A 27,111-nucleotide genomic window follows, 5' to 3' on the forward strand; every position below is an offset into this window, starting at 1 on the left:
TGTTACAGTGAGGGGTGTGGGGTTATTCAGAGTGTTACAGTGAGGGGTGTGGGGTATATCAGAGTGTTACAGTGAGGGGTGTGGGGTTATTCAGAGTGTTACAGTGAGGGGTGTGGGGTCAATCAGAGTGTTACAGTGAGGGGTGTGGGGTATATCAGTGTGTTACAGTGAGGGGTGTGGGATTATTCAGAGTGTTACAGTGAGGGGTGTGGGGTATATATGATTGTTACAGTGAGGGGTGTGGGGTATATCAGTGTTACAGGGAGGGGTGTGGGGTCTATCAGAGTGTTATAGTGAGGGGGGGGGGGTATATTTCAGTGTTACAGTGAGGGGTGTGGGATATATCAGTGTTACAGTGAGGGGTGTGGGATATATCAGTGTTACAGTGAGGGGTGTATCAGAGTGTTACAGTGAGGGTTGTGGGGTTTGTCAGAGTGTTACAGTGAGGGGTGTGGGATATCTCATTGTTACAATGAGGGGTGTGGGATATATCAGTGTTGCAGTGAGGGGTGTGGGATATATCAGTGTTACAGTGAGAGGTGTGGGGTATATCAGAGTGTTACAGTGAGGGGTGTGGGATATATCAGAGTGTTACAGTGCGGGGTGTGGGATATCTCATTGTTACAGTGAGGGGTGTGGGATATATCAGAGTGTTACAGTGAGGGATGTGCGGTATATCAGAGTGTTACAGTGAGGGGTTGTGGGGTATATGAGAGTGTTACAGTGAGGGGTGTTGGGTTATTCAGAGTGTTACAGTGAGGGGTGTGGGGTATATCAGAGTGTTACAGTGAGGGGTGTGGGGTTATTCAGAGTGTTACAGTGAGGGGTGTGGGGTCAATCAGAGTGTTACAGTGAGGGGTGTGGGGTTATTCAGAGTGTTGCAGTAAGGGGTGTGGGGTTATTCAGAGTGTTACAGTGAGGGGCGTGGGGTATATCAGAGTGTTACAGTGAAGGTGTGGGTATATCAGAGTGTTACAGGGAGGAGTGTGGGGTTATTCAGAGTATTATAGTGAGGAGAGTGCGGTATATCATATTGTTACAGTGAGGGGTGTGGGGTATATCAGAGTGATATAGTCAGGGGTGTGGGGTATATCAGAGTATTTCAGTGAGGGATGTGGGGTATATCAGAGTGTTACAGTGAGTGATGTGAGGTATATCAGAGTGTTACAGTGAGGGATTTGAGATATATCAGAGTATTACAGTGAGGGGTTGTGGGGTATATCAGAGTGTTACAGTGAGGGGTGTGGGGTATATCAGAGTGTTACATTGAGGGGTGTGGAGTATATCAGTGTGTTACAGTGAGGGATGTGCGGTATATCAGAGTGTAACAGTGAGGGGTTGTGGGGTATATCAGAGTGTTACAGTGAGGGGTGTGGGATATATCAGAGTGTTTCAGTGAGAGGTGTGGGGTATATCAGAGTGTTACAGTGAGGGGTGTGGGGTATATCAGAGTGTTACAGTGAGGGGTTGTGGGGTATATCAGAGTATTACAGTGAGGGCTGTGGGGTATATCAGAGTGTTACAGTGAGGGGTGTGGGGTATATCAGAATGTTACAGTGAGGGGTGTGGGGTATATCAGAGTATTACAGTGAGGGCTGTGGGGTATATCAGAGTGTTACAGTGAGGGGTGTGGGGTATATCAGAGTGTTACAGTGAGGAGTGTGGGGTATATCAGAGTGTTACAGTGAGGGGTGTGGGGTATATCAGAGTGTTACAGTGAGGGGTGTGGGGTATATCAGAGTGTTACAGTGAGGGGTGTGGGATATATCAGAGTGTTTCAGTGAGAGGGGTACATTTCAGTGTTACAGTGAGGGGTGTGGGGTATATCAGAGTGTTACAGTGAGGGGTGTGGGATATATAAGAGTGTTACAGTGAGAGGGGTACATTTCAGTGTTACAGTGCGGGGTGTGGGGTATATCAGAGTGCTTCAGTGAGAGGGGTACGTTCAGTGTTACAGTGAAGGGTGTGGGGTATATCAGAGTGTTTCAGTGAGAGGGGTACGTTCAGTGTTACAGTGAGGGGTGCGGGATATATCAGAGTGTTTCAGTGAGAGGGGTATATTTCAGTGTTACAGTGAGGGGTGTGGGGTATATCAGAGTGTTACAGTGAGGGGTGTGGGATATATCAGAGTGTTTCAGTGAGAGGGGTACATTTCAGTGTTACAGTGAGGGGTGTGGGGTATATCAGAGTGTTACAGTGAGGGGTGTGGGATATATAAGAGTGTTTCAGTGAGAGGGGTACATTTCAGTGTTACAGTGAGGGGTGTGGGGTATATCAGAGTGTTTCAGTGAGAGGGGTACATTTCAGTGTTACAGTGAGGGGTGTGGGGTATATCAGAGTGTTTCAGTGAGAGGGGTACATTTCAGTGTTACAGTGCGGGGTGTGGGGTATATCAGAGTGCTTCAGTGAGAGCGGTACGTTCAGTGTTACAGTGAGGGGTGTGGGGTATATCAGAGTGTTTCAGTGAGAGGGGTACGTTCAGTGTTACAGTGAGGGGTGTGGGGTATATCAGAGTGTTTCAGTGAGAGGGGTACGTTCAGTGTTACAGTGAGGGGTGTGGGATATATCAGAGTGTTTCAGTGAGAGGGGTATATTTCAGTGTTACAGTGAGGGATGTGCGGTATATCAGAGTGTTACAGTGAGGGGTGTGGGGTATATTTCAGTGTTACAGTGAGGGGTGTGGGATATATCAGAGTGTTTCAGTGAGAGGGGTATATTTCAGTGTTACAGTGAGGGATGTGCGGTATATCAGAGTGTTACAGTGAGGGGCGTGGGGTATATCAGAGTGTTTCAGTGAGGGGTGTGGGGTATATCAGAGTGTTACAGTGAGGGGTGTGGGGTATATTTCAGTGTTACAGTGAGGGGTGTGGTATATTAAGAGTTGTACAGTGAAGGGTTGTTTCGAGAGTTAAATAGCATGTGGATGTGAGATCCAGTGACAATGTTTGGATGTCACATTATGAAATTCCTGAGGAATATGTGTGAAGGTTCAGAGAGATGACCTCAGGATTTCGTTATCTTACCTTCTGGAACATGTTGCATGGCCCTGCCAGATATCTCTCTCTCTCCAACAAGCCAAACATAGCCAGGCCCCGTCATATTCAGGACTGTTGCAGTCTTGAACATTGTTACAGCGTCATCTTCACTGAGGAGGATGAAGAGGAAGACATTAATGTTTGATGAGGCAGTTATCAGTCCCTGACTTACTGCAGTGTACCCACTGTTTCTGGGCACCTGAATGTTGATGTGTCCACCTGGCTTCTACAATGCCAAATGCAACAATTAATCGTGCATCACTGCACAGTTGAGAAGCACTGAAAATAAGTGTGCACTCAAGAGTTTTGATATCAATTCTCTCAACGAGACGGTTGTGGAGAATTGAGGTCGGAGCTGACAAACTCGCCCAATACTGGGCACACTACAGATCATTTTACAGTCATAATGGTTTACAGCATGGAAACTGGCCCTTCGGCCCAACTTGTCCATGGCGCCTAGTTTTTACCACTAAGCTAGTCCCAATTTTCCATTGCCATTTTTTCACCAGCTCTCCCGTCTTGGTTTGGAGGCTCCCTCTTGTTCTCATCAAAGGGTCAGACTTCATTTATGAACTGACCGAGTTCCTACCGCTCGGTTAGTGCAAAGACACAGGGTGGTAGGGACCAGCCAGGTTCGATTCCAGCCTTGGGATGACTGTGTGGAGTTTCCACCCTATGTCTGCATGGCTTTCCTCCAAGTGCTCCGGTTTCTTCCCACAAACCAAAGCATGCAGGTTAGGTGGATTGACCAGGATCAATTGTCCCTTAGTGTCCAAAGATTAGGTTAGGTTGTGGGATTGTGGGGATAGGAGGGGGGAGTGGGCCTGGGCTGTTCTTTCGGAAAGTCGGTGCAGGCTCGATTGGAGAATGGCTTTCTACTGCACTGTAGGGATTCTATGATTCAATGACCAGACTTCTCCCTGGAAAGAGGTGGGGGCTTTATAAATAAATGCAAATCAGGGCTGGATGTTGAAACCACAATGTTTCACATCATTTCCATCTTTATGCAAATTGGCATCGTTAGTTCCTGATTCCTCCCACAGAAGTGTGGAGGAGGCTCGTTCCAGCGTTGTCTTGAAAGGGTTATCAGCTGTCTCAGCTAAAATACTCAGAAGTGTTTCAGACATTTTGATTGCCCAGCACTTTGGATTCCGCTACTTAAACCATCTTAAACAGCTTGCAGTGGCTTGGAGAATGTCCTGAACCCATCGTGGGGTCAGGCACTGCAATTACTTTTCAAAAGGAGGTTCTTGTGGTAATTTATACTCTTGGAAATCAATGGAGGAGGAAAAGCAAGAACAGCATGAAGCACGAGCGAGCAGTGTTTCAGAAGCAAACCAGAGGAGCCATGCCGGCTAAATCCTACCCCTTCCAACTGGGAAGAGTGTGGCCAACAGCTGGGAATGGACATGGATGGAGCTTGTCTGACAACCTTCTAATCCCACCCAGCAACTGTGGGTGGGAAAAGCCCCGAGGCATCCACTTCAAACTTTATTGAGGGAAAAATTACATAATGGTCATCACGTTATTTTTGCTGCCTATTTATCTGAGCAAATTTTAGGTAAAACAATAAAGAGGTTTTGGAGACATTTTCAAGCAGCAGTTTGTGGCTTTTACTTAATGTTATAAATCTGCTGTCAGTTGTTGCTGCAGGTTCTGAATCATCAAAAGGAAAGTCTGATATTTCAGTTGTTTCTTGATCAAGGATCCATCTACGAAGGGGGAACAGGTGGGTCTTGAGGAAGCGGGAAGAACAACATAGAGGAGGAGGCAAGCTCACAGGAATCCTCAACCCCCCAGAGAATGCTCCTCCAAATTTTTACACCTCAGAAGCAGGCCACTTGACCAAAGCCGTGAAGGGGTTTATACTCCATCACACCTTCTCTCATCCATTATCATCCAACCCATCCACCCATCATCCCATTAACCCATCCTCCTCCCATTAATCCATCCTCCCATCACCCCATCCTCTTCCCATCAACCCATCCTCCCATCAACCCATCCACCTCCCATCAACCCATCCCCCTCCCATCAACCCATCCTCCTCCCATCAACCCATCCTCCTATCAACTCATCCTCCTCCCATCAACCCATCCTCCTCCCATCAACCCATCCTCCTCCCATCAACCCATCCTCCTCCCATCAACCAACCTTCCTCCCATCTTTCCATCCTCCCATCCTCCTACCATCATCCCATCCTCCACCCATCAACCCACCCTCCCATCTTCTCATCCTCCTCACATCAACCCATCCACCTCCTATCAAACCATCCTCCTCCCATCAACCCTTCCTCCTCTCATCAACCCATCCTCCCATCTTCCCATTCTCACATCAACCGATCCTCGTTCCAACCCACCCTCCACCCATCAACCCACCCTCCTCCCATCAACCCATCCACCTCCCATCAAACCATCCTCCTCGCATCAACCCACCCTCCTCCCATCAACCTATCCACCTCCCATCATACCATCCTCCTCCCATCAACCCACCCTCCTCCCATCAACCCATCCACCTCCCATCAACACATCCTCTTCTCATAAACCCACCCTCCTCCCATCAAGCCATTCTCCTCCCATCAACCCACCCTCCTCCCATCAACCCATCCACCTCCCATCATCACATCCTCTTCTCATCAACCCACCCTCCTCCCATCAACCCATCCACCTCCCATCATACCATCCTCCTCCCATCAATCCATCCTCCTCCCATCAACCTATCCACCTCCCATCATACCATCCTCCTCCCATCAACCCACCCTCCTCCCATCAACCCATCCACCTCCCATCAACACATCCTCTTCTCATCAACCCACCCTCCTCCCATCAAGCCATCCTCCTCCCATCAACCCAACCTCCTCCCATCAACCCATCCTACCATCAATCCATCCTCTTCCCATCAACCCATCCTCTTCCCATCAACCCATCCTCTTCCCATCAACCCATCCTCCCATCAATCTATCCTCCCATCTTCTTCCCATCAACCCTTCCTCCCATCAACCCACCCTACCATCAATCCATCCTCCCATCTTCTTCCCATCAACCCTTCCTCCCATCAACCCATTCTCCCATCAACCCTTCCTCCCATCATCTCATCCGCCTCCCATCAACCCAGCCATCTCCCATCAACCCATCCCCGTCCCATCAACCCATCCTCCACCCATCATCCCATCCGCCTCCCATCAACCCATCCTCCACCCATCATCCCATCCACCTCCCATCAACCCATCCCCGTCCCATCAACCCATCCTCCACCCATCATCCCATCCACCTCCCATCAACCCATCCTCTTCCCATCAACCCATCCTCGCATCAAACCATCCTCCTCCCATCAACCCACCCTCCTCCCATCAACCCATCCTCGCATCAACCCATCCTCCTCCCATCAACCCATCCTCCTCCCATCAACCCATCCTCGCATCAACCCATCCTCCTCCCATCATCCCATCCACCTCCCATCAACCCATCCTCTTCCCATCAACCCATCCTCGCATCAACCCATCCTCCTCCCATCAACCCATCCTCCTCCCATCAACCCATCCCCGTCCCATCATCCCATCCTCCTCCCATCAACCCATCCTCCTCCCATCAACCCATCCTCGCATCAACCCATCCTCGCATCAACCCATCCTCCTCCCATCAACCCATCCTCCTCCCATCAACGCATCCTCCTCCCATCTTCCAATCCTCCCATTAGCCCACCCTCCTCCCATCAACCCATCCTCTTCCCATCCTCCAATCCTCCTCCCATCAACCCACCCTCCTCCCATAAACCCGCCCTCCTCCCATCTTCCCATCCTCCTCCCATAAACCCATCCTCCTCCCATCAACTCATCTGCCTCCCATCAACCCATCCTCCTCCCATCATCCCATTCTCCTCCCAACAACCCATCCTCCTCCCATCAACCCATCCTCCTCCCATCAACCCACCCTCCTCCCATCAGCCCATCCTCTTCCCATCCTCCAATCCTCCTCCCATCAACCAATCCTCTTCCCATCAACCCATCCTCGCATTAACCCACCCTCCTCCCATCAACCCATCCTCTTCCCATCAACCCATCCTCCCAATAGCCTACCCTCCTCCCATTAACCCATCCTCCTCCCATCAACCCCCCTCCCATTAACTCTCCTCTCATCAACCCGCCCGCCTCCCATCCTCCCATGTTTCTATTAAACTAGCTTTCCATTGTTTTTTACTTGTATTTATTTAGCTTTCCTATAAAGGACTTTCCCCTCAATTATTCCGTGTGGTAGTGAGTCAGGGTGACCAGTTGTACTGGATTTAACGATACCTCCCAGTATTTGAGCTGTTTGGTCCCTGCACTTCTGTCCCTCAGAATCTTATTGAATCATCGAATCACTACAGTGCAGAAGGAGGCCACTCGGCCTATCGAGATTGCACCGATCCTCTGAAAGAGCACCTTACCCATGTCCCCACTCTATCCCCTGCAATCCTGTAATCCCAGCTAACCTGCACATCCCTGGACACTAATTGACCATGGCCAATCCACGGAGAGAGGAAACCGGAGCACCCGGAGGATACCCACGCAGACACGGGGAGAAAGTGCAAACTCCACACAGTCTCCCAAGGTTGGGATCGAACCCGGATCCCTGGTGCTGTGAGGTAACGGTGCTAGCCACTGTTACACCATGCTGGCCCACTGTGCCACCATGCCGCCCCACCGTGCCACCATGCTGCCACACTGTGCCATCATGCCGCCTCTGTGCCATCATGCCGCCCCACTGTGCTACCATGCTGCCCCACTGTGCCACCATGCCACCCCACTGTGCCACCATGCTGCCCCACTAAGCCACCATGCCGCCCCACTGTGCCACCATGCCGCCCCACTGTGCCACCATGCCGCCCCACTGTGCCACCATGCTGCCCCACTACACCACCATGCTGCCCCACTACACCACCATGCTGCCCCACTACGCCACCATGCCGCCCCACTGTACCATCATTCCGCTCCACTGTGCCATCATGCCGCCCCACTACACCACCATGCCGCCCCACTACACCACCATGCCGCCCCACTACACCACCATGCCGCCCCACTGTGCCATCATGCCGCCCCACTGTGCCATCATGCCGCTCCACTGTGCCACCATGCTGCCCCTCTATGCCACCATGCTGCCCCTCTATGTCACCATGCCACCCCACTGTGTCACCATGCCGCCCCACTGTGCCACCATGCCACCCCACTGTGCCACCATGCCACCCCACTGTACCACCATGCCACCCCACAGTGCCACCATGCCGCTTGAGTGTTTTGCGTCCTGCTCTCACAGTTGCGCCAGCATGCCCCACCCCCCCAAAAACACCACTGCCCCTGTTTTTCACAAGCTCACCAGCACCATACTGCCTATCACAGGTTCCGCACCACCTTCCTCCAAACACTTTTACTTATTCGCCAGTAGCCCCCGGTTGTACAGACCTGATTACAATCTGTCCCTCAACGTTTTTCTCCCAAGACGTGGTTGCTCTGAATTAATTTGCTGGGGTAGGAGTTTGAAATCTTCCGTGACTGCGGAGTGAAGCAGGGAGCTGCAAAGTGCCCCACTCCTTCAACGCTGCTGCTTCAGAGCCGATTGAAGATTACAGATCAACCACATCCCTGAGAGCACTTTAACCAGATCAACCACATCCCTGAGACCACTTTAACCAGATCAACCACATCCCTGAGACCACTTTAACCAGATCAACCACATCCCTGAGAGCACTTTAACCAGATCAACTACATCCCTGAGAGCACTGTAACCAGATCAACCACATCCCTGAGAGCACTTTAACCAGATCAACCACATCCCTGAGAGCACTTTAACCAGATCAACCACATCCCTGAGAGCACTTTAACCAGATCAACCACATCCCTGAGAGCACTTTAACCAGATCAACCACATCCCTGAGAGCATTTTAACCAGATTAACCACATCCCTGAGACCACTTTAACCAGATCAACCACATCCCTGAGAGCACTTTAACCAGATCAACCACATCCCTGAGACCACTTTAACCAGATCAACCACATCCCTGAGACCACTTTAACCAGATCAACCACATCCCTGAGAGCACTTTAACCAGATCAACCACATCCCTGAGAGCACTTTAACCAGATCAACCACATCCCTGAGAGCACTTTAACCAGATCAACCACATCCCTGAGAGCACTGTAACCAGATCAACCACATCCCTGAGAGCACTTTAACCAGATCAACCACATCCCTGAGAGCACTTTAACCAGATCAACCACATCCCTGAGAGCACTTTAACCAGATCAACCACATCCCTGAGAGCACTTTAACCAGATCAACCACATCCCCGAGAGCACTTTAACCAGATCAACCACCTCAGATTAAAAATAACCCATTTATAAATGACAAAAGACAAGGGCCACAGGCCAGGGTTAGAAATGGAGAGACACATCAATCAAATTTAAACAAGATTGTAACGCAAGGTACAAATGTGTTTATGGACAGGATAATCTCGAGGGAATGGAGCTGGTACAAAGCAGAGCTGGTTACAGACAGACTCAAGGCAGCAGGGAGCTGGCTGCAGACAGACACAGGGGATCAGCACCTGGCCAGACTCTGGGTAATTGGAGCTGGCCACAATAGACTGATAATGAATGGAACTGGGCACTGCTGGGTCAGCGCAAGGACATCAACCCGAAACCTGAACTATTTCTTCCTCCACAGACGCTGTCAGACCTGCTGAGAATTTCCAGCATTTTCTGTTTTAGTTCAGATTTCCAGCATTCGCAGTGTCTGGGATTGGGGTGGAGACATTCCGGGGAACGTAGTGGGTTTGAGACTGAGACAGAGAAATGTAGCTGATTACAGATGGTTGCTATGGATGCTGAATACATAGAGACATAGAATAAAAACTGGTGCAGGCAAGTTTAGGGAGAAACTAACTGGGTACAGTTGGATTAAGCAGAACAGAGGGAGTACAGATAAATCCTGGGAAAGTAATTGGAGGCACATCTAGCTTTTCGTAATTCCTCGTAACTGCTCGGTATGTAATTACCAAACTCGGATTCTCCATCGTCTGACGCCGGAAACACGATTGAGCTGAGAATCGGGTGTCAGCCGAGAATCGAGGTCTGCACTAGGCGGCAAATGGAATGCCATGCTCCGGTCCCTCGCCAGCGGCGTGGATGCGTTCTACGCTGCCTGCTGGCGTGGCCAAGCAAATTGTACATAAACACCGTTGCCGTATCATTAATAGGCCGGACCCGGTATTCTCCAAGCCTCCCACGGTGCTCCACCTCCGCCAGGAGGAATTACCGACGCCGAGGTTCACTTGTGGTATTTCAAATTGGGAAACAGGTGCCATGGTTGATGAGAGAGAGGGGGTACGAATAGTGTCCAACATCACTATAGTGTGCTGACAGTATTGCCGATGGCTGGGGGGGGGGGGGGGGGGGGCGCGTCTGCCAAGGCTGGGGGGAGTAGTGGGGGCGGCCAGGAGGTGGGCCATGGGGTCGGGGTGGCCGGCCACAGATCACCATTGCCGCAGCCTGCAAGGCCGCCATTCGACTGCACTCGCCACTGACTGCCCACCGTGAACTTAGTGCTTTGGTGCCTCCCCAGGTCACCCCCCCCCCCAGGTACCTTCTGGCCTTAGCTGACTCATCAATGGGATGAGCATGCTGCAGCGCAACCAGTGTCATCTTCTTGGCTGGGCTGAGGGTCGACATGCATCGGAGTTCCAGGTGGCATTGGTGCTGGTCCATTAATGGGAGCAGAATTGCTCTGGGACTGGCACAGCTTTCGGCAGCGTAGAACACTCATGATTCAGTCCCGGTGTCAGCACTTAGTCTCCCAAACGGAGAATCCCGCCCCAAGTATCACTATGTGCTGAGGTTCTACCTGTCCTGGTGTTGTGAACGATTTGGCTGGCTGCGCTGCCGAGGAACATTCCAAGTAGTTGGAACGTGCTGTACCACATGTCCCATGTGGAAAAACATATGAAGAAAAATACAAGTCCATCAGGCGGTGGTCTGTACGTAGTCTTGGAGGCCCCTCAGGAAAAGGAGACGGTGGATCCTGTCGGATGATTCCCTGAAAAGATTATTAAAGTCTTTTGGCAGAATGCTTCATCACCAGAACTTTCAAACAAGCACCAAAGGCCCTCCCCATCGGATCCTTCCCACATGTGGGCATCTCATCCCATCAGCACGTTGCTCTCGTGGTGACTGTGATGGGGAAGAGACCATTGTCTCCTTCCTTGTGGAACGTGCCTTTGCAAGAAGGTCTGGAGAGAGATGACGTGGTTTTTGTCGCGGTTCGTCCAGAGCAGCTCCGTGACGCAGGACGCACACCGAGACAAACATCAACTGTTGCTGAAGGATCATCAACTTTAGTGAAAGACTCTCTTTGGTCTGCCGGAAATCTGTTGGTCTTCCAGCACAAAGAGTTGTCCCCGACTGAATGTTGCAGACTGGCATATTCCAAACCCAGGGCTAGGTGCTCAGGGACACACTAAAGCTTGGGGCAGCTGCCATAGAGACGCAATGGGGGATGGTCGCTGTCCAAGGCCGTTCAGCCTGAGTGAACTGAGGAAAGGGAATTATATAGAACCCCCTCGGGCAGCATGACTCATATTGACTGTGCAAAGTGTACATGTATCACAATTGTATGGAATGACCTCCGCTTTCACCTTGAACTGGGTATAGTTCTAATATCATAGGGCAGTACGGTAGCAAAGTGGTTAGCACAGTTGCTTCACAGCTTGAAGGTCCCAGGTTCGATTCCGGGCTTGGGTCACTGTCTGCGCGGAGTCTGCATTTTCTCCCCGTGTGTGCGTGGGTTTCCTCCGGGTGCTCCGGTTTCCTCCCACAGTCCAAAAATGTGTGGGTTAGGTGGATTGGCCATGCTAAATTGCCCTTACTGTCCAGAAGATGTTAAGTGGGGGTTACTGGCTTATAAGAGAAGGTAGATACGTGGGCTTCATTATGGTGTTCTTTGTAAGGACCTGGGTAGACTCGATGAGCCGAATGTCCTCCTTCTGCACTGTAAATTCTATGATTCAATGGTTACAGACACCGAATGGAGCTGGTTAGACACCAGGAATGGAGCTGGTTACAGACACCAGGAACGGAGCTGGTTACAGACAGACACCAGGAATGGAGCTTGTTACAGACAGACACCAGGAATGGGGCTGGTTACAGACAGACACCAGGAATGGAGCTGGTTACAGACAGACACCAGGAATGGGGCTGGTTACAGACACCAGGAATGGTGCTGGTTACAGACAGACACCAGGAATGGAGCTGGTTACAGACACCAGGAATGGAGCTGGTTACAGACACCAGGAATGGAGCTGGTTACAGACACCAGGAATAGATCTGATTACAGACAGACACCAGGAATGGAGCTGGTTACAGACAGACACCAGGAATGGAGCTGGTTACAGACAGACACCAGGAATGGAGCTGGTTACAGACAGACACCAGGAATGGAGCTGGTTACAGACAAACACCAGGAATGGAGCTGGTTACAGACACCAGGAATGGTGCTGGTTACAGACAGACACCAGGAATGGGGCTGGATACAGACAGACACCAGGAATGGAGCTGGTTACAGACACCAGGAATGGAGTTGGTTACAGACACCAGGAATGGAGCTGGTTACAGACAGACACCAGGAATGGAGCTGGTTACATACACCAGGAATGGAGTTGGTTACAGACACCAGGAATGGGGCTGGTTACAGACAGACACCAGGAATGGAGCTGGTTACAGACAGACACCAGGAATGGAGCTGGTTACAGACAGACACCAGGAATGGAGTTGGTTAGACAGACACCAGGAATGGGGCTGGTTACAGACACCAGGAATGGAGATGGATACAGACACCAGGAATGGTGCTGGTTACAGACAGACACCAGGAATGGGGCTGGATACAGACAGACACCAGGAATGGAGCTGGTTACAGACACCAGGAATGGAGTTGGTTACAGACACCAGGAATGGAGCTGGTTACAGACAGACACCAGGAATGGAGCTGGTTACATACACCAGGAATGGAGTTGGTTACAGACACCAGGAATGGAGCTGGTTACAGACAGACACCAGGAATGGAGCTGGTTACAGACAGACACCAGGAATGGAGTTGGTTAGACAGACACCAGGAATGGAGCTGGTTACAGACACCAGGAATGGAGATGGATACAGACACCAGGAATGGAGCTGGTTACAGACACCAGGAATGGAGCTGGTTACAGATACCAGGAATGGAGATGGATACAGACACCAGGAATGGAGATGGATACAGACACCAGGGGTGGAATTCTTTTGAATTTGGAGGGGCGGGGAACTCAGGCGCGAAGGAGTGGCGAGAACAACTCCGGCGTCGGGCCATCCCGAAAATGCGGAATCCTCCGCACCTTCAGCGTCCGATCGGCCCCGGAGTGGTTTGCGCCATCTGGCCGGCTTGGCAGTAGCTTGGCGCCATGGTAACCGGCGCCGAAGGGCCTCCGCCGGCCGGCGCGACTTGGCGCTTGCGCGGGAACGCCAGTGTGTGCTGGCGCCATCCCAGCGCATGTGCAGGGGGGCGTTCATCTCCTCATCGGCCATGGTGGACCGGTACACCAACCTGTGCGGAGGAATAGAGTGCCCTCCTGGCACAGGCACGCCGGCGGATCGGTGGGCTCCGATCGTGGGCCAGGCCACCATGGGGGCACCCCCCGTGCCCCTCCGAGGACCCCGGAGGCCACCCGCGCCGCTGGTAAGTACCTGTCGCAACATACACTGGCAGGACTGGCTAGTTACAGAAAACTGGGAATGGAGCTAGTTACAGACACCAGGAATGGAGCTGATTCCAGACACCAGGAATGGAGCTGGTTACAGACACCAGGAATGGAGCTGGTTACAGACAGACACCAGGAATGGAGCTGGTTACAGACACCAGGAATGGAGCTGGTTACAGACACCAGGAATGGAGCTGGTTATAGACACCAGGAATGGAGCTGGTTACAGACACCAGGAATGGAGCTGGTTACAGACAGACACCAGGAATGGAGCTGGTTACAGACAGACACCAGGAATGGAGCTGGTTACAGACAGACACCAGGAATGGAGCTGGATACAGACACCAGGAATGGAGCTGATTCCAGACACCAGGAATGGAGCTGATTCCAGACACCAGGAATGGAGCTGATTCCAGACACCAGGAATGGAGCTGATTCCAGACACCAGGAATGGAGCTGGTTACAGACAGACACCAGGAATGGGCCTGGTTACAGGCAGACACCAGGAATGGAGCTGGTTACAGACACCAGGAATGGAGCTGGTTACAGACACCAGGAATGGAGCTGGTTACAGAGAGACACCAGGAATGGATATGGTTACAGACAGACACCAGGAATGGAGCTGGTTACAGGCAGACACCAGGAATGGAGCTGGTTACAGACAGACACCAGGAATGGAGCTGGTTACAGACAGACACCAGGAATGGAGCTGGTTACAGATACCAGGAATGGAATTGGTTACAGACAGACACCAGGAATGGAGCTGGTTACAGTCACCAGGAATGGAGCTGGTTACAGACAGACACCAGGAATGGAGCTGGTTACAGACAGACACCAGGAATGGAGCTGGTTACAGATACCAGGAATGGAGCTGGTTACAGAGAGACACTAGGAATGGAGCTGGTTACAGACACCAGGAATGGAGCTGGTTACAGACACCAGGAATGGAATTGGATACAGACAGACACCAGGAATGGAGCTGGTTACAGACACCAGGAATGGAGCTGGTTACAGACAGACACCAGGAATGGACCTGGTTACAGACACCAGGAATGGAGCTGGTTACAGACAGACACCAGGAATGGAGCTGGTTCCAGACACCAGGAATGGGGCTGGTTACAGACAGACACCAGGAATGGGGCTGGTTACAGACACCAGGAATGGAGCTGGTTACAGACAGACACCAGGAATGGAGCTGGTTACAGACAGACACCAGGAATGGAGCTGGTTACAGACAGACACCAGGAATGGAGCTGGTTACAGACAGACACCAGGAATGGGGCTGGTTACAGACACCAGGAATGGAGCTGGTTACAGACACCAGGAATGGAGCTGGTTACAGACAGACACCAGGAATGGAGCTGGTTACAGACAGACACCTGGAATGGGGCTGGTTACAGACAGACGCCAGGAATGGGGCTGGTTACAGACAGACACCTGGAATGGGGCTGGTTACAGACAGACACCAGGAATGGAGCTGTTTACAGACACCAGGAATGGAGCTGGTTCCAGACAGACACCAGGAATGGAGCTGGTTACAGACAGACACCAGGAATGGAGCTGGTTACAGACAGACACCAGAAATGGAGTTGGTTACAGACAGACACCAGGAATGGAGCTGGTTACAGACAGACACCAGGAATGGAGCTGGTTACAGACACCAGGAATGGAGCTGGTTACAGACACCAGGAATGGAGCTGGTTACAGACACCAGGAATGGAGCTGGTTACAGACACCAGGAATAGAGCTGGTTACAGACAGACACCAGGAATGGAGCTGGTTACAGACACCAGGAATGGAGCTGGTTACAGACAGACACCAGGAATGGAGCTGGTTACAGACACCAGGAATGGAGCTGGTTACAGACACCAGGAATGGAGCTGGTTACAGACACCAGGCATGGAGCTGGTAACAGGCACCAGGAATGGAGCTGGTTACAGACAGACACCAGGAATGGAGCTGGTTACAGACACCAGGAATGGAGTTGGTTACAGAAACCAAGAATGGAGCTGGTTACAGAGAGACACCAGGAATGGAGCTGTTTACAGACAGACACCAGGAATGGAGTTGGTTACAGACACCAAGAATGGAGCTGGTTACAGACAGACTCCAGAAATAGAGCTGGTTACAGACACCAGGAATGGTGCTGGTTACAGACAGACACCAGAAATAGAGCTGGTTACAGACAGACACCAGGAATGGAGCTGGTTACAGACACCAGGAATGGAGCTGGTTACAGACACCAGGAATGGAGCTGGTTACAGACACCAGGAATGGAGCTGGTTACAGACACCAGGAATGGAGCTGGTTACAGACAGACACCAGGAATGGAGCTGGTTACAGACACCAGGAATGGAGCTGGTTACAGACACCAGGAATGGAGCTGGTTATAGACACCAGGAATGGAGCTGGTTACAGACACCAGGAATGGAGCTGGTTACAGACAGACACCAGGAATGGAGCTGGTTACAGACAGACACCAGGAATGGAGCTGGTTACAGACAGACACCAGGAATGGAGCTGGTTACAGACAGACACCAGGAATGGAGCTGGATACAGACACCAGGAATGGAGCTGATTCCAGACACCAGGAATGGAGCTGATTCCAGACACCAGGAATGGAGCTGGTTACAGACAGACACCAGGAATGGGCCTGGTTACAGGCAGACACCAGGAATGGAGCTGGTTACAGACACCAGGAATGGAGCTGGTTACAGACACCAGGAATGGAGCTGGTTACAGAGAGACACCAGGAATGGATCTGGTTACAGACAGACACCAGGAATGGAGCTGGTTACAGGCAGACACCAGGAATGGAGCTGGTTACAGACACCAGGAATGGAGCTGGTTACAGACAGACACCAGGAATGGAGCTGGTTACAAATACCAGGAATGGAATTGGTTACAGACAGACACCAGGAATGGAGCTGGTTACAGACACCAGGAATGGAGCTGGTTACAGACAGACTCCAGGAATGGAGCTGGTTACAGACACCAGGAATGGAGCTGGTTACAGACACCAGGAATGGAGCTGGTTACAGACACCAGGCATGGAGCTGGTTACAGGCACCAGGAATGGAGCTGGTTACAGACAGACACCAGGAATGGAGCTGGTTACAGACACCAGGAATGGAGTTGGTTACAGAAACCAAGAATGGAGCTGGTTACAGAGAGACACCAGGAATGGAGCTGTTTACAGACAGACACCAGGAATGGAGTTGGTTACAGACACCAAGAATGGAGCTGGTTACAGACAGACTCCAGAAATAGAGCTGGTTACAGACACCAGGAATGGTGCTGGTTACAGACAGACACCAGAAATGGAGCTGGTTACAGACACCAGGAATGGAGCTGGTTACAGACAGACACCAGGAATGGAGCTGGTTACAGACACCAGGAATGGAGCTGGTTACAGACACCAGGAATGGAGCTGGTTACAGACACCAGGAATGGAGCTGGTTACAGGCACCAGGAATGGAGCTGGTTACAGACAGACACCAGGAATGGAGCTGGTTACAGACACCAGGAATGGAGTTGGTTACAGAAACCAAGAATGGAGCTGGTTACAGAGAGACACCAGGAATGGAGCTGTTTACAGACAGACACCAGGAATGGAGTTGGTTACAGACACCAAGAATGGAGCTGGTTACAGACAGACTCCAGAAATAGAGCTGGTTACAGACACCAGGAATGGTGCTGGTTACAGACAGACACCAGAAATGGAGCTGGTTACAGACAGACACCAGGAATGGAGCTGGTTACAGACACCAGGAATGGAGCTGGTTACAGACACCAGGAATGGAGCTGGTTACAGACACCAGGAATGGAGCTGGTTACAGACACCAGGAATGGAGCTGGTTACAGACAGACACCAGGAATGGAGCTGGTTACAGACACCAGGAATGGAGCTGGTTACAGACATCAGGAATGGAGCTGGTTATAGACACCAGGAATGGAGCTGGTTACAGACACCAGGAATGGAGCTGGTTACAGACAGACACCAGGAATGGAGCTGGTTACAGACAGACACCAGGAATGGAGCTGGTTACAGACAGACACCAGGAATGGAGCTGGTTACAGGAATGGAGCTGGTTACAGACAGACACCAGGAATGGAGCTGGATACAGACACCAGGAATGGAGCTGATTCCAGACACCAGGAATGGAGCTGATTCCAGACACCAGGAATGGAGCTGGTTACAGACAGACACCAGGAATGGGCCTGGTTACAGGCAGACACCAGGAATGGAGCTGGTTACAGACACCAGGAATGGAGCTGGTTACAGACACCAGGAATGGAGCTGGTTACAGAGAGACACCAGGAATGGATCTGGTTACAGACAGACACCAGGAATGGAGCTGGTTACAGGCAGACACCAGGAATGGAGCTGGTTACAGACAGACACCAGGAATGGAGCTGGTTACAGACAGACACCAGGAATGGAGCTGGTTACAGATACCAGGAATGGAATTGGTTACAGACAGACACCAGGAATGGAGCTGGTTACAGTCACCAGGAATGGAGCTGGTTACAGACAGACACCAGGAATGGAGCTGGTTACAGACAGACACCAGGAATGGAGCTGGTTACAGATACCAGGAATGGAGCTGGTTACAGACGGACACTAGGAATGGAGCTGGTTACAGACACCAGGAATGGAGCTGGTTACAGACACCAGGAATGGAATTGGATACAGACAGACACCAGGAATGGAGCTGGTTACAGACACCAGGAATGGAGCTGGTTACAGACAGACACCAGGAATGGAGCTGGTTACAGACACCAGGAATGGAGCTGGTTACAGACAGACACCAGGAATGGAGCTGGTTCCAGACACCAGGAATGGGGCTGGTTACAGACAGACACCAGGAATGGGGCTGGTTACAGACACCAGGAATGGAGCTGGTTACAGACAGACACCAGGAATGGAGCTGGTTACAGACAGACACCAGGAATGGAGCTGGTTACAGACAGACACCAGGAATGGAGCTGGTTACAGACAGACACCAGGAATGGGGCTGGTTACAGACACCAGGAATGGAGCTGGTTACAGACACCAGGAATGGAGCTGGTTACAGACAGACACCAGGAATGGAGCTGGTTACAGACAGACACCTGGAATGGGGCTGGTTACAGACAGACGCCAGGAATGGGGCTGGTTACAGACAGACACCTGGAATGGGGCTGGTTACAGACAGACACCAGGAATGGAGCTGTTTACAGACACCAGGAATGGAGCTGGTTCCAGACAGACACCAGGAATGGAGCTGGTTACAGACAGACACCAGGAATGGAGCTGGTTACAGACAGACACCAGAAATGGAGTTGGTTACAGACAGACACCAGGAATGGAGCTGGTTACAGACAGACACCAGGAATGGAGCTGGTTACAGACACCAGGAATGGAGCTGGTTACAGACACCAGGAATGGAGCTGGTTACAGACACCAGGAATGGAGCTGGTTACAGACAGACACCAGGAATGGAGCTGGTTACAGACACCAGGAATGGAGCTGGTTACAGACAGACACCAGGAATGGAGCTGGTTACAGACACCAGGAATGGAGCTGGTTACAGACACCAGGAATGGAGCTGGTTACAGACACCAGGAATGGAGCTGGTTACAGACACCAGGCATGGAGCTGGTTACAGGCACCAGGAATGGAGCTGGTTACAGACAGACACCAGGAATGGAGCTGGTTACAGACACCAGGAATGGAGCTGGTTACAGAGAGACACCAGGAATGGAGCTGTTTACAGACAGACACCAGGAATGGAGTTGGTTACAGACACCAAGAATGGAGCTGGTTACAGACAGACTCCAGAAATAGAGCTGGTTACAGACACCAGGAATGGTGCTGGTTACAGACAGACACCAGAAATGGAGCTGGTTACAGACAGACACCAGGAATGGAGCTGGTTACAGACACCAGGAATGGAGCTGGTTACAGACACCAGGAATGGAGCTGGTTACAGACACCAGGAATGGAGCTGGTTACAGACACCAGGAATGGAGCTGGTTACAGACAGACACCAGGAATGGAGCTGGTTACAGACACCAGGAATGGAGCTGGTTACAGACACCAGGAATGGAGCTGGTTACAGACACCAGGCATGGAGCTGGTTACAGGCACCAGGAATGGAGCTGGTTACAGACAGACACCAGGAATGGAGCTGGTTACAGACACCAGGAATGGAGTTGGTTACAGAAACCAAGAATGGAGCTGGTTACAGAGAGACACCAGGAATGGAGCTGTTTACAGACAGACACCAGGAATGGTGCTGGTTACAGACAGACTCCAGAAATAGAGCTGGTTACAGACACCAGGAATGGTGCTGGTTACAAACACCAGTTTGAAAGGCAACAAAACTTTTATGAGCCAGATATGCAATTAACGATCATAAAAGCTTGGGCCAATGCAATTTGGTTTTGATGAAGGTGATTCCCTGGGTTTGCAGTCAGAGTACAATGGAGTCAGAGAGAGCGCGATCATTACGTGCAGCAGAGAGTTGAATTGCCAGGTGTTTGCCAACAGCGAGACTGCCACCACAATCTTTTTTTTTTCTTTTTTAAAATAAATTTAGAGTACCCAATTCAGTTTTTCCAATTAAGGGGCAATTTAGCGTGGCCAATCCACCTATCCTGCACATCTCTTGGGTTGTGGGGGTGAAACCCACGCAGACACGGGGAGAATGTGCAAACTCCACACGGACAGTGACCCAGGGCCGGGATCGAACCTGAGACCTCGGCACCGTGAGGCTGCAGTGTTACTCACTGCGCCACCGTGCTGCCCCTGCTACCACAATCTAATGCCAATTAGGGTCGGTAATGATACCCCACAGGCTTCTCGGTGAAAATGGCTGTTCCGTCAGCTGATTCACCTGGACAGCGCCCGACAGCATCCCCACTATTGAGGGAGAGCAACTCATAAACCGCTCCCTCTGAGCAAACCCCAGGCAGCACACAGCCAGCCACTGAGCAGACCTGCACCACAATTCAGATGCCGAGCTGGCCAGACTGTGGACATGGTGGAGTCACGATGAGACACCTTGTCCCCGAGGGAGTCAGAAGATCAGCCACAGATCAGCCAGTCCCGCCTGGGAAGCAGTGACAGCAGCCGTCAGGTTGGGGAGAGTTACCTGGAGGGCCGCTACCCAATACCGTAAGAAGCTCACCGACTTCCACCGGGCCACATGGGTGATTTGGCATTCGACAACCCGGCGGTGGGCACCGTACTCCTCCCAGCAAGATACCGCGCATGTGCCGCAGTACGCCCTGGCACCCACCAGCACCCCACACCCAGCGGCGGTGCCCTCCGCCATAGCTCTCCCCATTCTCCCCCATGCCCCCGTGCAGCTCACAATGCCCTATCTTTCTCCCCACAGGTGAAGCTGGTGGGTAAGGACCCAGACGGGTGGCAGGGTGCCGGAAATCAGCATCCTTATCCTCTCGGAGGAACGGGCCCTGGAAGGAGTGGGGGGGGGGGGGGGGGGGGGGGGGGGGTCGGCCAGGGGGGAAGGGGGAGGGGGGGGGGTCGGGGGGATCGGCCAGGGGGGAGGGGGGAGGGGGGGTCGGCCAGGGGGTCGGGGGGTAGGGGGGGTCGGCAGGGGGGGGTAGGCGGGGGGAGGGGGTCGGGGGGGGGGGGGGTCGGCCAGGGGGGAGGGGGAGGTCGGCCAGGGGGAGGGGGGAGTCGGCCAGGGGGGTCGGCCCAGGGGGAGGGGGGGGTCGGCCAGGGGGGTTCGGCCGGGGGGAGGGGGGGGAGTTGGGGTCGGCCAGGGGGGGGGGGGGGGGGGGGGGGGGGGGGGGGGGTGGGGGGTGGGGGGGGGGGTGGGGGGTGGGGGGTGGGGAGGGGGGGGGGGGGGGGGGGGGGGGTGACCGAGGACAGAGGTCACCGATGTGGTGTTTGGCCTGTGCCCCAAAATTGAGGATCCACCAGCCCCCCCCCCCCCCCCCCCCCCACCCAGATGACGTGTCACACGTGAATTGTTCGTGCCAGCCTGACGATCCTTCCCTCCCACTGACCACATATCCATTCTCCATCTGATCGTTCCAGCCCATCCGGGGTGGGCCCCATCCCCGCCTTCCAAAGGAACACCTCGGAGGAGAGTTCCGAGGATGCCACCATCGGTGTCCCAGCTCCCACCCAGGGCCGGCTCAAGGCACCGGCAACTCGGGCGGTCGCCCGGGGCGCCATGTGCTCGGGGGCGCCAGAGACTCGGGTCCCGCGCATGCGCAGTTGGGCCGGTGCCAACCAGCGCATGCGCGGTGGCCGCCCGCCCCCAGGGCGACCCCCCGGCTCGGTCCGCCCCCCCGCTCAGTCCCCCCCGCCCCCCCTCGGGTCCGCCCCCCGCCCCGCCCTCGGGTCCGCCCACCGCCCCGCCCTCGGGTCTGCCCACCCTTCGGGTCCACCCACCCTTCGGGTCCGCCCCCCCGCGTGTCCGCCCCCCTCTCGGGTCCGCCCCCCCGCCCCGCCCTCGGGTCCGCCCCCCCCGCCCCCCCTCGGGTCCGCCCCCCCCTCGGGTCCCCGCCCCTCCTCGGGTCCCCGCCCCTCCTCGGCCTCGCCCCCCCCTCCTCGGCCCCGCCCCCCCCCTTCAGCCCCCCCCCCCCCCTCACCCACCCCCCCCCCCCCCCCCCTCGGCCCCCCCCCTCCCCGGGCGCCGAAGTTCAGCTTGCCCGGGGCGCCAGCAACCCTAGAGCCGGCGCTGCTCCCACCCCACCCTCCACTAGCACAGAGACACACACCTCAGTGGGTGACATTGTTGGACAGGCTTCCGGGGCACAATCTGGTCAGCACCACACAGTTGCTGATGCACCTCAGGTGGAGGCAGGAATATCCAGTCGGAGATCTGCTGGATCCCAGGACCCTGCTGCGTCTCAGTCAGATGCTGAGCCTCTGGACCAGGTTATCCTGGAGTTCAGGCAGCCGTGAGATTCCGAAGGGAATGTCAGCAACACTCCAGCGAGTCCATAGCCAATTGGAGGAGTCCCAAAGGCTAAGGGCACAGGAAATGGCGCTGGCACTGCGAGGGTGGAGACGGCAGTGGAGAGCCGCCATCAGCACCATGCGAGGGCGGCGTTCAGGACGTTGCTCAGTTGGTGACGGTCAGGGCTCAGCGCCTCGCCAGCGTGTCCCAGTCCAAGGAGGCAAGTCCCTGACACAGGTGGGCCAGTCCCAGGTGCTGCGGAGCATATCCCAATCCCAGGTGGGGGTTTCCGAGGAGCTGCGGAACATATCCCAATCCCAGGTGGGCCAGTCCGAGGAGCTGCGGAGCATATCCCAATCCCAGGTGGGGTTTCCGAGGCGCTGCGGAGCATATCCCAATCCCAGGTGGGGGTTTCCGAGGCGCTGCGGAACATATCCCAATCCCAGGTGGGGGTTTCCGAGGCGCTGCGGAACATATCCCAATCCCAGGTGGGGGTTTCCGAGGAGCTGCGGAACATATCCCAATCCCAGGTGGGGGTTTCCGAGGCGCTGCGGAGCAGATCCCAATCCCAGGTGGGGGTTTCCGAGGCGCTGCGGAACATATCCCAATCCCAGGTGGTGTTTCCGAGGTGCTGCGGAACATATCCCAATCCCAGGTGGGCCAGTCCGAGGAGCTGCGGAACATATCCCAATCCCAGGTGGGGTTTCCGAGGAGCTGCGGAGTATATCCCAATCCCAGGTGGTGTTTCCAAGGTGCTGCGGAGCATTCCCAATCCCAGGTGGGGTTTCCGAGGAGCTGCGGAGCATATCCCAATCCCAGGTGGGGTTTCCGAGGAGCTGCGGAGCATTCCCAATCCCAGGTGCGGGTTTCCGAGGAGCTACGGAGCATTCCCAATCCCAGGTGGGGGTTTCCAAGGTGCTGCGGAGCATTCCCAATCCCAGGTTGTGTTTCCGAGGAGCTGCGGAGCATATCCCAATCCCAGGTGGGGGTTGCCGAGGTGCTGCGGAGCATTCCCAATCCCAGGTGGTGTTTCCGAGGTGCTGCGGAGCATTCCCAATCCCAGGTGGGGTTTCCAAGGTGCTGCGGAGCATTCCCAATCCCAGGTGGGGGTTTCCGAGGTGCTGCGGAGCACGGCCCAGTCGCAGAAGGGTATGGCTGAGGGCGTCGACATCATGGTGCAGACAATGGGGAGCCGCCAGGGCTGGCAGAGCCAGATGATGGAGGGGCGACAGGAGCTCACTCCAGCCACCCCTCCGTCCCAAAGTGGGCATCGTCCGGGAGCACTGGAGGCCGAACCGGAGCCTCCTGACAGGGAGACAACAGCAGTCACCAGCTCCCCCTCCTGACAGTGGCATCTCTCGGGGTCAGCAGGTGAAACAGGGTGGCACGGTGAGGCATGTGTCACTCACAAGACGTCTGAGATCCTCTAGCCCCAGGACCTCCAGAGGAGGCAAGCTAGGGGCATCAAAGGCCTCAGGATGCGGAAAGCAGCAGGCTGCCTCCACCTGTGATGTGCATCCTGGGGACAAACCGAGATATAGTGGCAGAGCTTGGAGGGCTAAGCAGTTTGAGAGGGCACGGGGGATGGGGGAGGGCGGGGGATGGGGAGAATGTGGCACCATCGGTAGCTAGGGACAGTTAGGGTCACAATTGTCCTCCATTAAGATATGTGAACCCTCAATCATGTTATTCTGTACTATGGACCGGCCTGTACATACCTCCCCCCCCCGGTGCAGTCCATCCTCCCCTGCCCCCAGGCCCCTTAGGCACGGTGGTCCTAGATCTGCGCCCCCCCCCCCCCCCCCCCCACCCTCACCGCCTCGGTTGACGCACACCATGTGCGGGTGATGGATGTGAGCGTGCTGTCGACCAACAGGAGTCAGACAATGACATAGAATGAGGACCACCAGAGCACAGCTTCCACGGGTTATCATCACCCTCCTGCCTTGTATATTGACCCGCTGACAGTACTGACCGAAGCCCACCACCCCACAGAGCCTGGGAGGGTGGGATAGGGGGAGGCGGGCGGAGGGGGGTGGGGAATGGGTGGGGAATAGTTTGGGGGGGGGGGGGGGAGAGCTGGTCGGGGGAGAGAATGGGTGAGGGAATGGTGGGTGGGTAGTTGGAGGGGGTGAAATGACAGACAATGTAACGTCCCATGAGAAGCGGGCAAGGATGAGGGCCTGCCTGGTCCTCTGGGCTTGCTGGATCCTTGCCGCTGCCTGTGCTCCATCCTCCAGCTCCACTCGCGGATCCTCTCCGGGCACCGGCCCCTCCTGGTACGACTCCTTCTCACCCTCCTCTTCAGATAAGGCCGCATGTTCCTCCTCCTCCAATGCAGGGCACAGCAGACCACCACAAAGCGGGCAACCCACAGCAGTCGAGGCATCAGAACTGCATTTTGAGCAGTCCGATGCACCGCCCAGTGACAGCGCGGGTGGTCACATGGGCCTCGTTATATCCGGTCTCTGCATTGGTCTCCAGGACCTCAGCGGCCCCTTAACCCCCGAGAGCCAACCCGTCATCCTGGGGCGGTCTTCGAAGGGGTCGGGGTGTCTGACTGCCCCAGGATTTAGCTGTCGTGCACACTCCCTGGGAAGCCTGATCTTGAGGTGGTGGTCGCACATGTGTTGGATGTTCAGGGAGTGGAACCCCTTCCTGTTAATGAAGGGAGCTCCCGTACTGGCTGGTGAGAATCCTGCTGCCTGGGCATCTTGATGGGCTTGATCCAGGTCAAAGTTTATATAGTCAGCTGACTGGGCATACAGTGCATTAACAAATGCACTTGTGGGCTGTTGGTTGGGAAATGACGTAGAAATCCCTGCTCGAGCCCTGGAATGAACCCAAGACATAAAAGCTCAGGGTTCCGGTGATCTTGGCAGCCACCAGGAGGGGGTATCATCCTTCTCCAAGTCTACAAGGACATGGCACAGGTGCCACACTGTCTCCTTGTTGAGGGGGAGCCTCCTGTGGCAGGTGCTGTCCGACATCTCTTCAAACGACCAGCGACGCCTGTAACACTTTGGGCAGTTGCTGGTCTCCCCCTCTGGGTCCCTCCCCGTCCTGATGGGTGGCCGGATCCACAATGTCAGCCATCATGTGATATGTCATTTCCTGCCATCTCTCAGGCCACAGCAGGGATCCCTGGGCATTGGACCCCAGATCCCGGACCCCAAACCCCGACCGGGAACATTACTTGGACCGGCTAAGGTACCCCCACCCCCCACCCCCCCCCCCACCAATCCACACACTCACCCTCTGATCGTGGGGATAGCCCCAGTGATGAGGCCCAGCCTTTAGGGTTTTGAACACAGGGAGTTGGATTCACTGATTTTGAGACTAAGTGTTGATGCCAGTGGAGGAACTGTGGCGTTTTACGTTGGGAAAATCAGCGCCGAACCCTCACTCATCCTGTGACTGGTGAGGGGCTCATAGCGGCACCGAATAAAACTCCCGGCTCCCACGTCAAAAATGGCTGGAGAATGGCCGGATCTGTGGCCGCGCATGCGCACGGCGACAACCTACAGTGATCGCGTCGTAAATCATGGCACCAGCCGTGTGCGGACCCGACCTACCGAATACTGACCCCCTGGCCACCCCCCACCAGTACCCCCAGCCCTCGCGGAAGCCCCCCCCAGCCAGCAGCATGGTTCCCGGCTGACTGTGGCGGCGCTGGACACGGTCCGCAGCCAGCACGCCAGGTTCCCAACCGCTGAGTCCACAAGTGAACTGTGCCATCAGGAACTTGGCTCATCGGCGGCGGTGAATCGCGGAGACCCAGGAGAATAGAGGGTCAGGCCCGCTAATTATAGCCAAAAGTGCTTAAAAGCCACGCGGCGAGTGACGCGTTTAGGCCATTTTCGGGTGGCGGAGGATCTCAATTTGGCATCAAACCGGCGCCTACGGCAATGTTGGCGTCGGATGCCATGCTCCGCCCAATCCGGTTTTGCGATTTCAATGTCGGTCAACGGTGAATCCAGCCCAAGGTATCATCCCTCGTGGGTTCCTCACCAGAAATGGAGGATAATCCTGAGAATGTGTTTTCATGTCCAGAACGCTGTCGTAGAAATAATCTGTCCACCATAGTGTTACTTGTTCCATGTATCAGTGCCATTCTCCATCCAGGAGCCACGGCTGTGCAGAACTTCCCACATGGCCCAATCTGGGCCATGACATCCAGAAACAAATCCTGACATCCACATATTCCACTGGCGCTTAAGGTGCAGTTGAACACCCGTGACGTGCTTAACCCGTGGTGACACGCCAGTTACACGCAGCTCTCACCACACCAGCAACAAAGGCATCAGCAATCTGCAAAAGCATTTCTTCAACGGCGTTAACAGGTGACCCATTTGGAATAATGACACGCACCAGGTCCCGCAGCGTCTTCTTGCTTCAAA

At 54.1% G+C, this 27,111-nt stretch overlaps 1 protein-coding gene across 7 annotated transcripts in view; it reads right to left on the minus strand.

The window, feature by feature from the left end:
* The window catches only part of LOC119955564 (glutamate receptor ionotropic, NMDA 1), a 221,420-nt gene that overhangs the window by 118,443 nt on the left and 75,866 nt on the right, over window positions 1-27,111 (minus strand). For all 7 annotated transcript variants that reach the window (XM_038781881.1, XM_038781882.1, XM_038781875.1 and 4 more), the window contains one exon: window positions 3,024-3,145. In XM_038781881.1, coding sequence (XP_038637809.1) covers window positions 3,024-3,145 — 122 coding nt within the window. The remainder of the gene's footprint in view (window positions 1-3,023; window positions 3,146-27,111) is intronic.

The sequence above is a fragment of the Scyliorhinus canicula genome, chromosome 21 (genome assembly GCF_902713615.1).
Source record: "Scyliorhinus canicula chromosome 21, sScyCan1.1, whole genome shotgun sequence".
NCBI classification, from domain to species: Eukaryota; Metazoa; Chordata; class Chondrichthyes; order Carcharhiniformes; family Scyliorhinidae; genus Scyliorhinus; species Scyliorhinus canicula.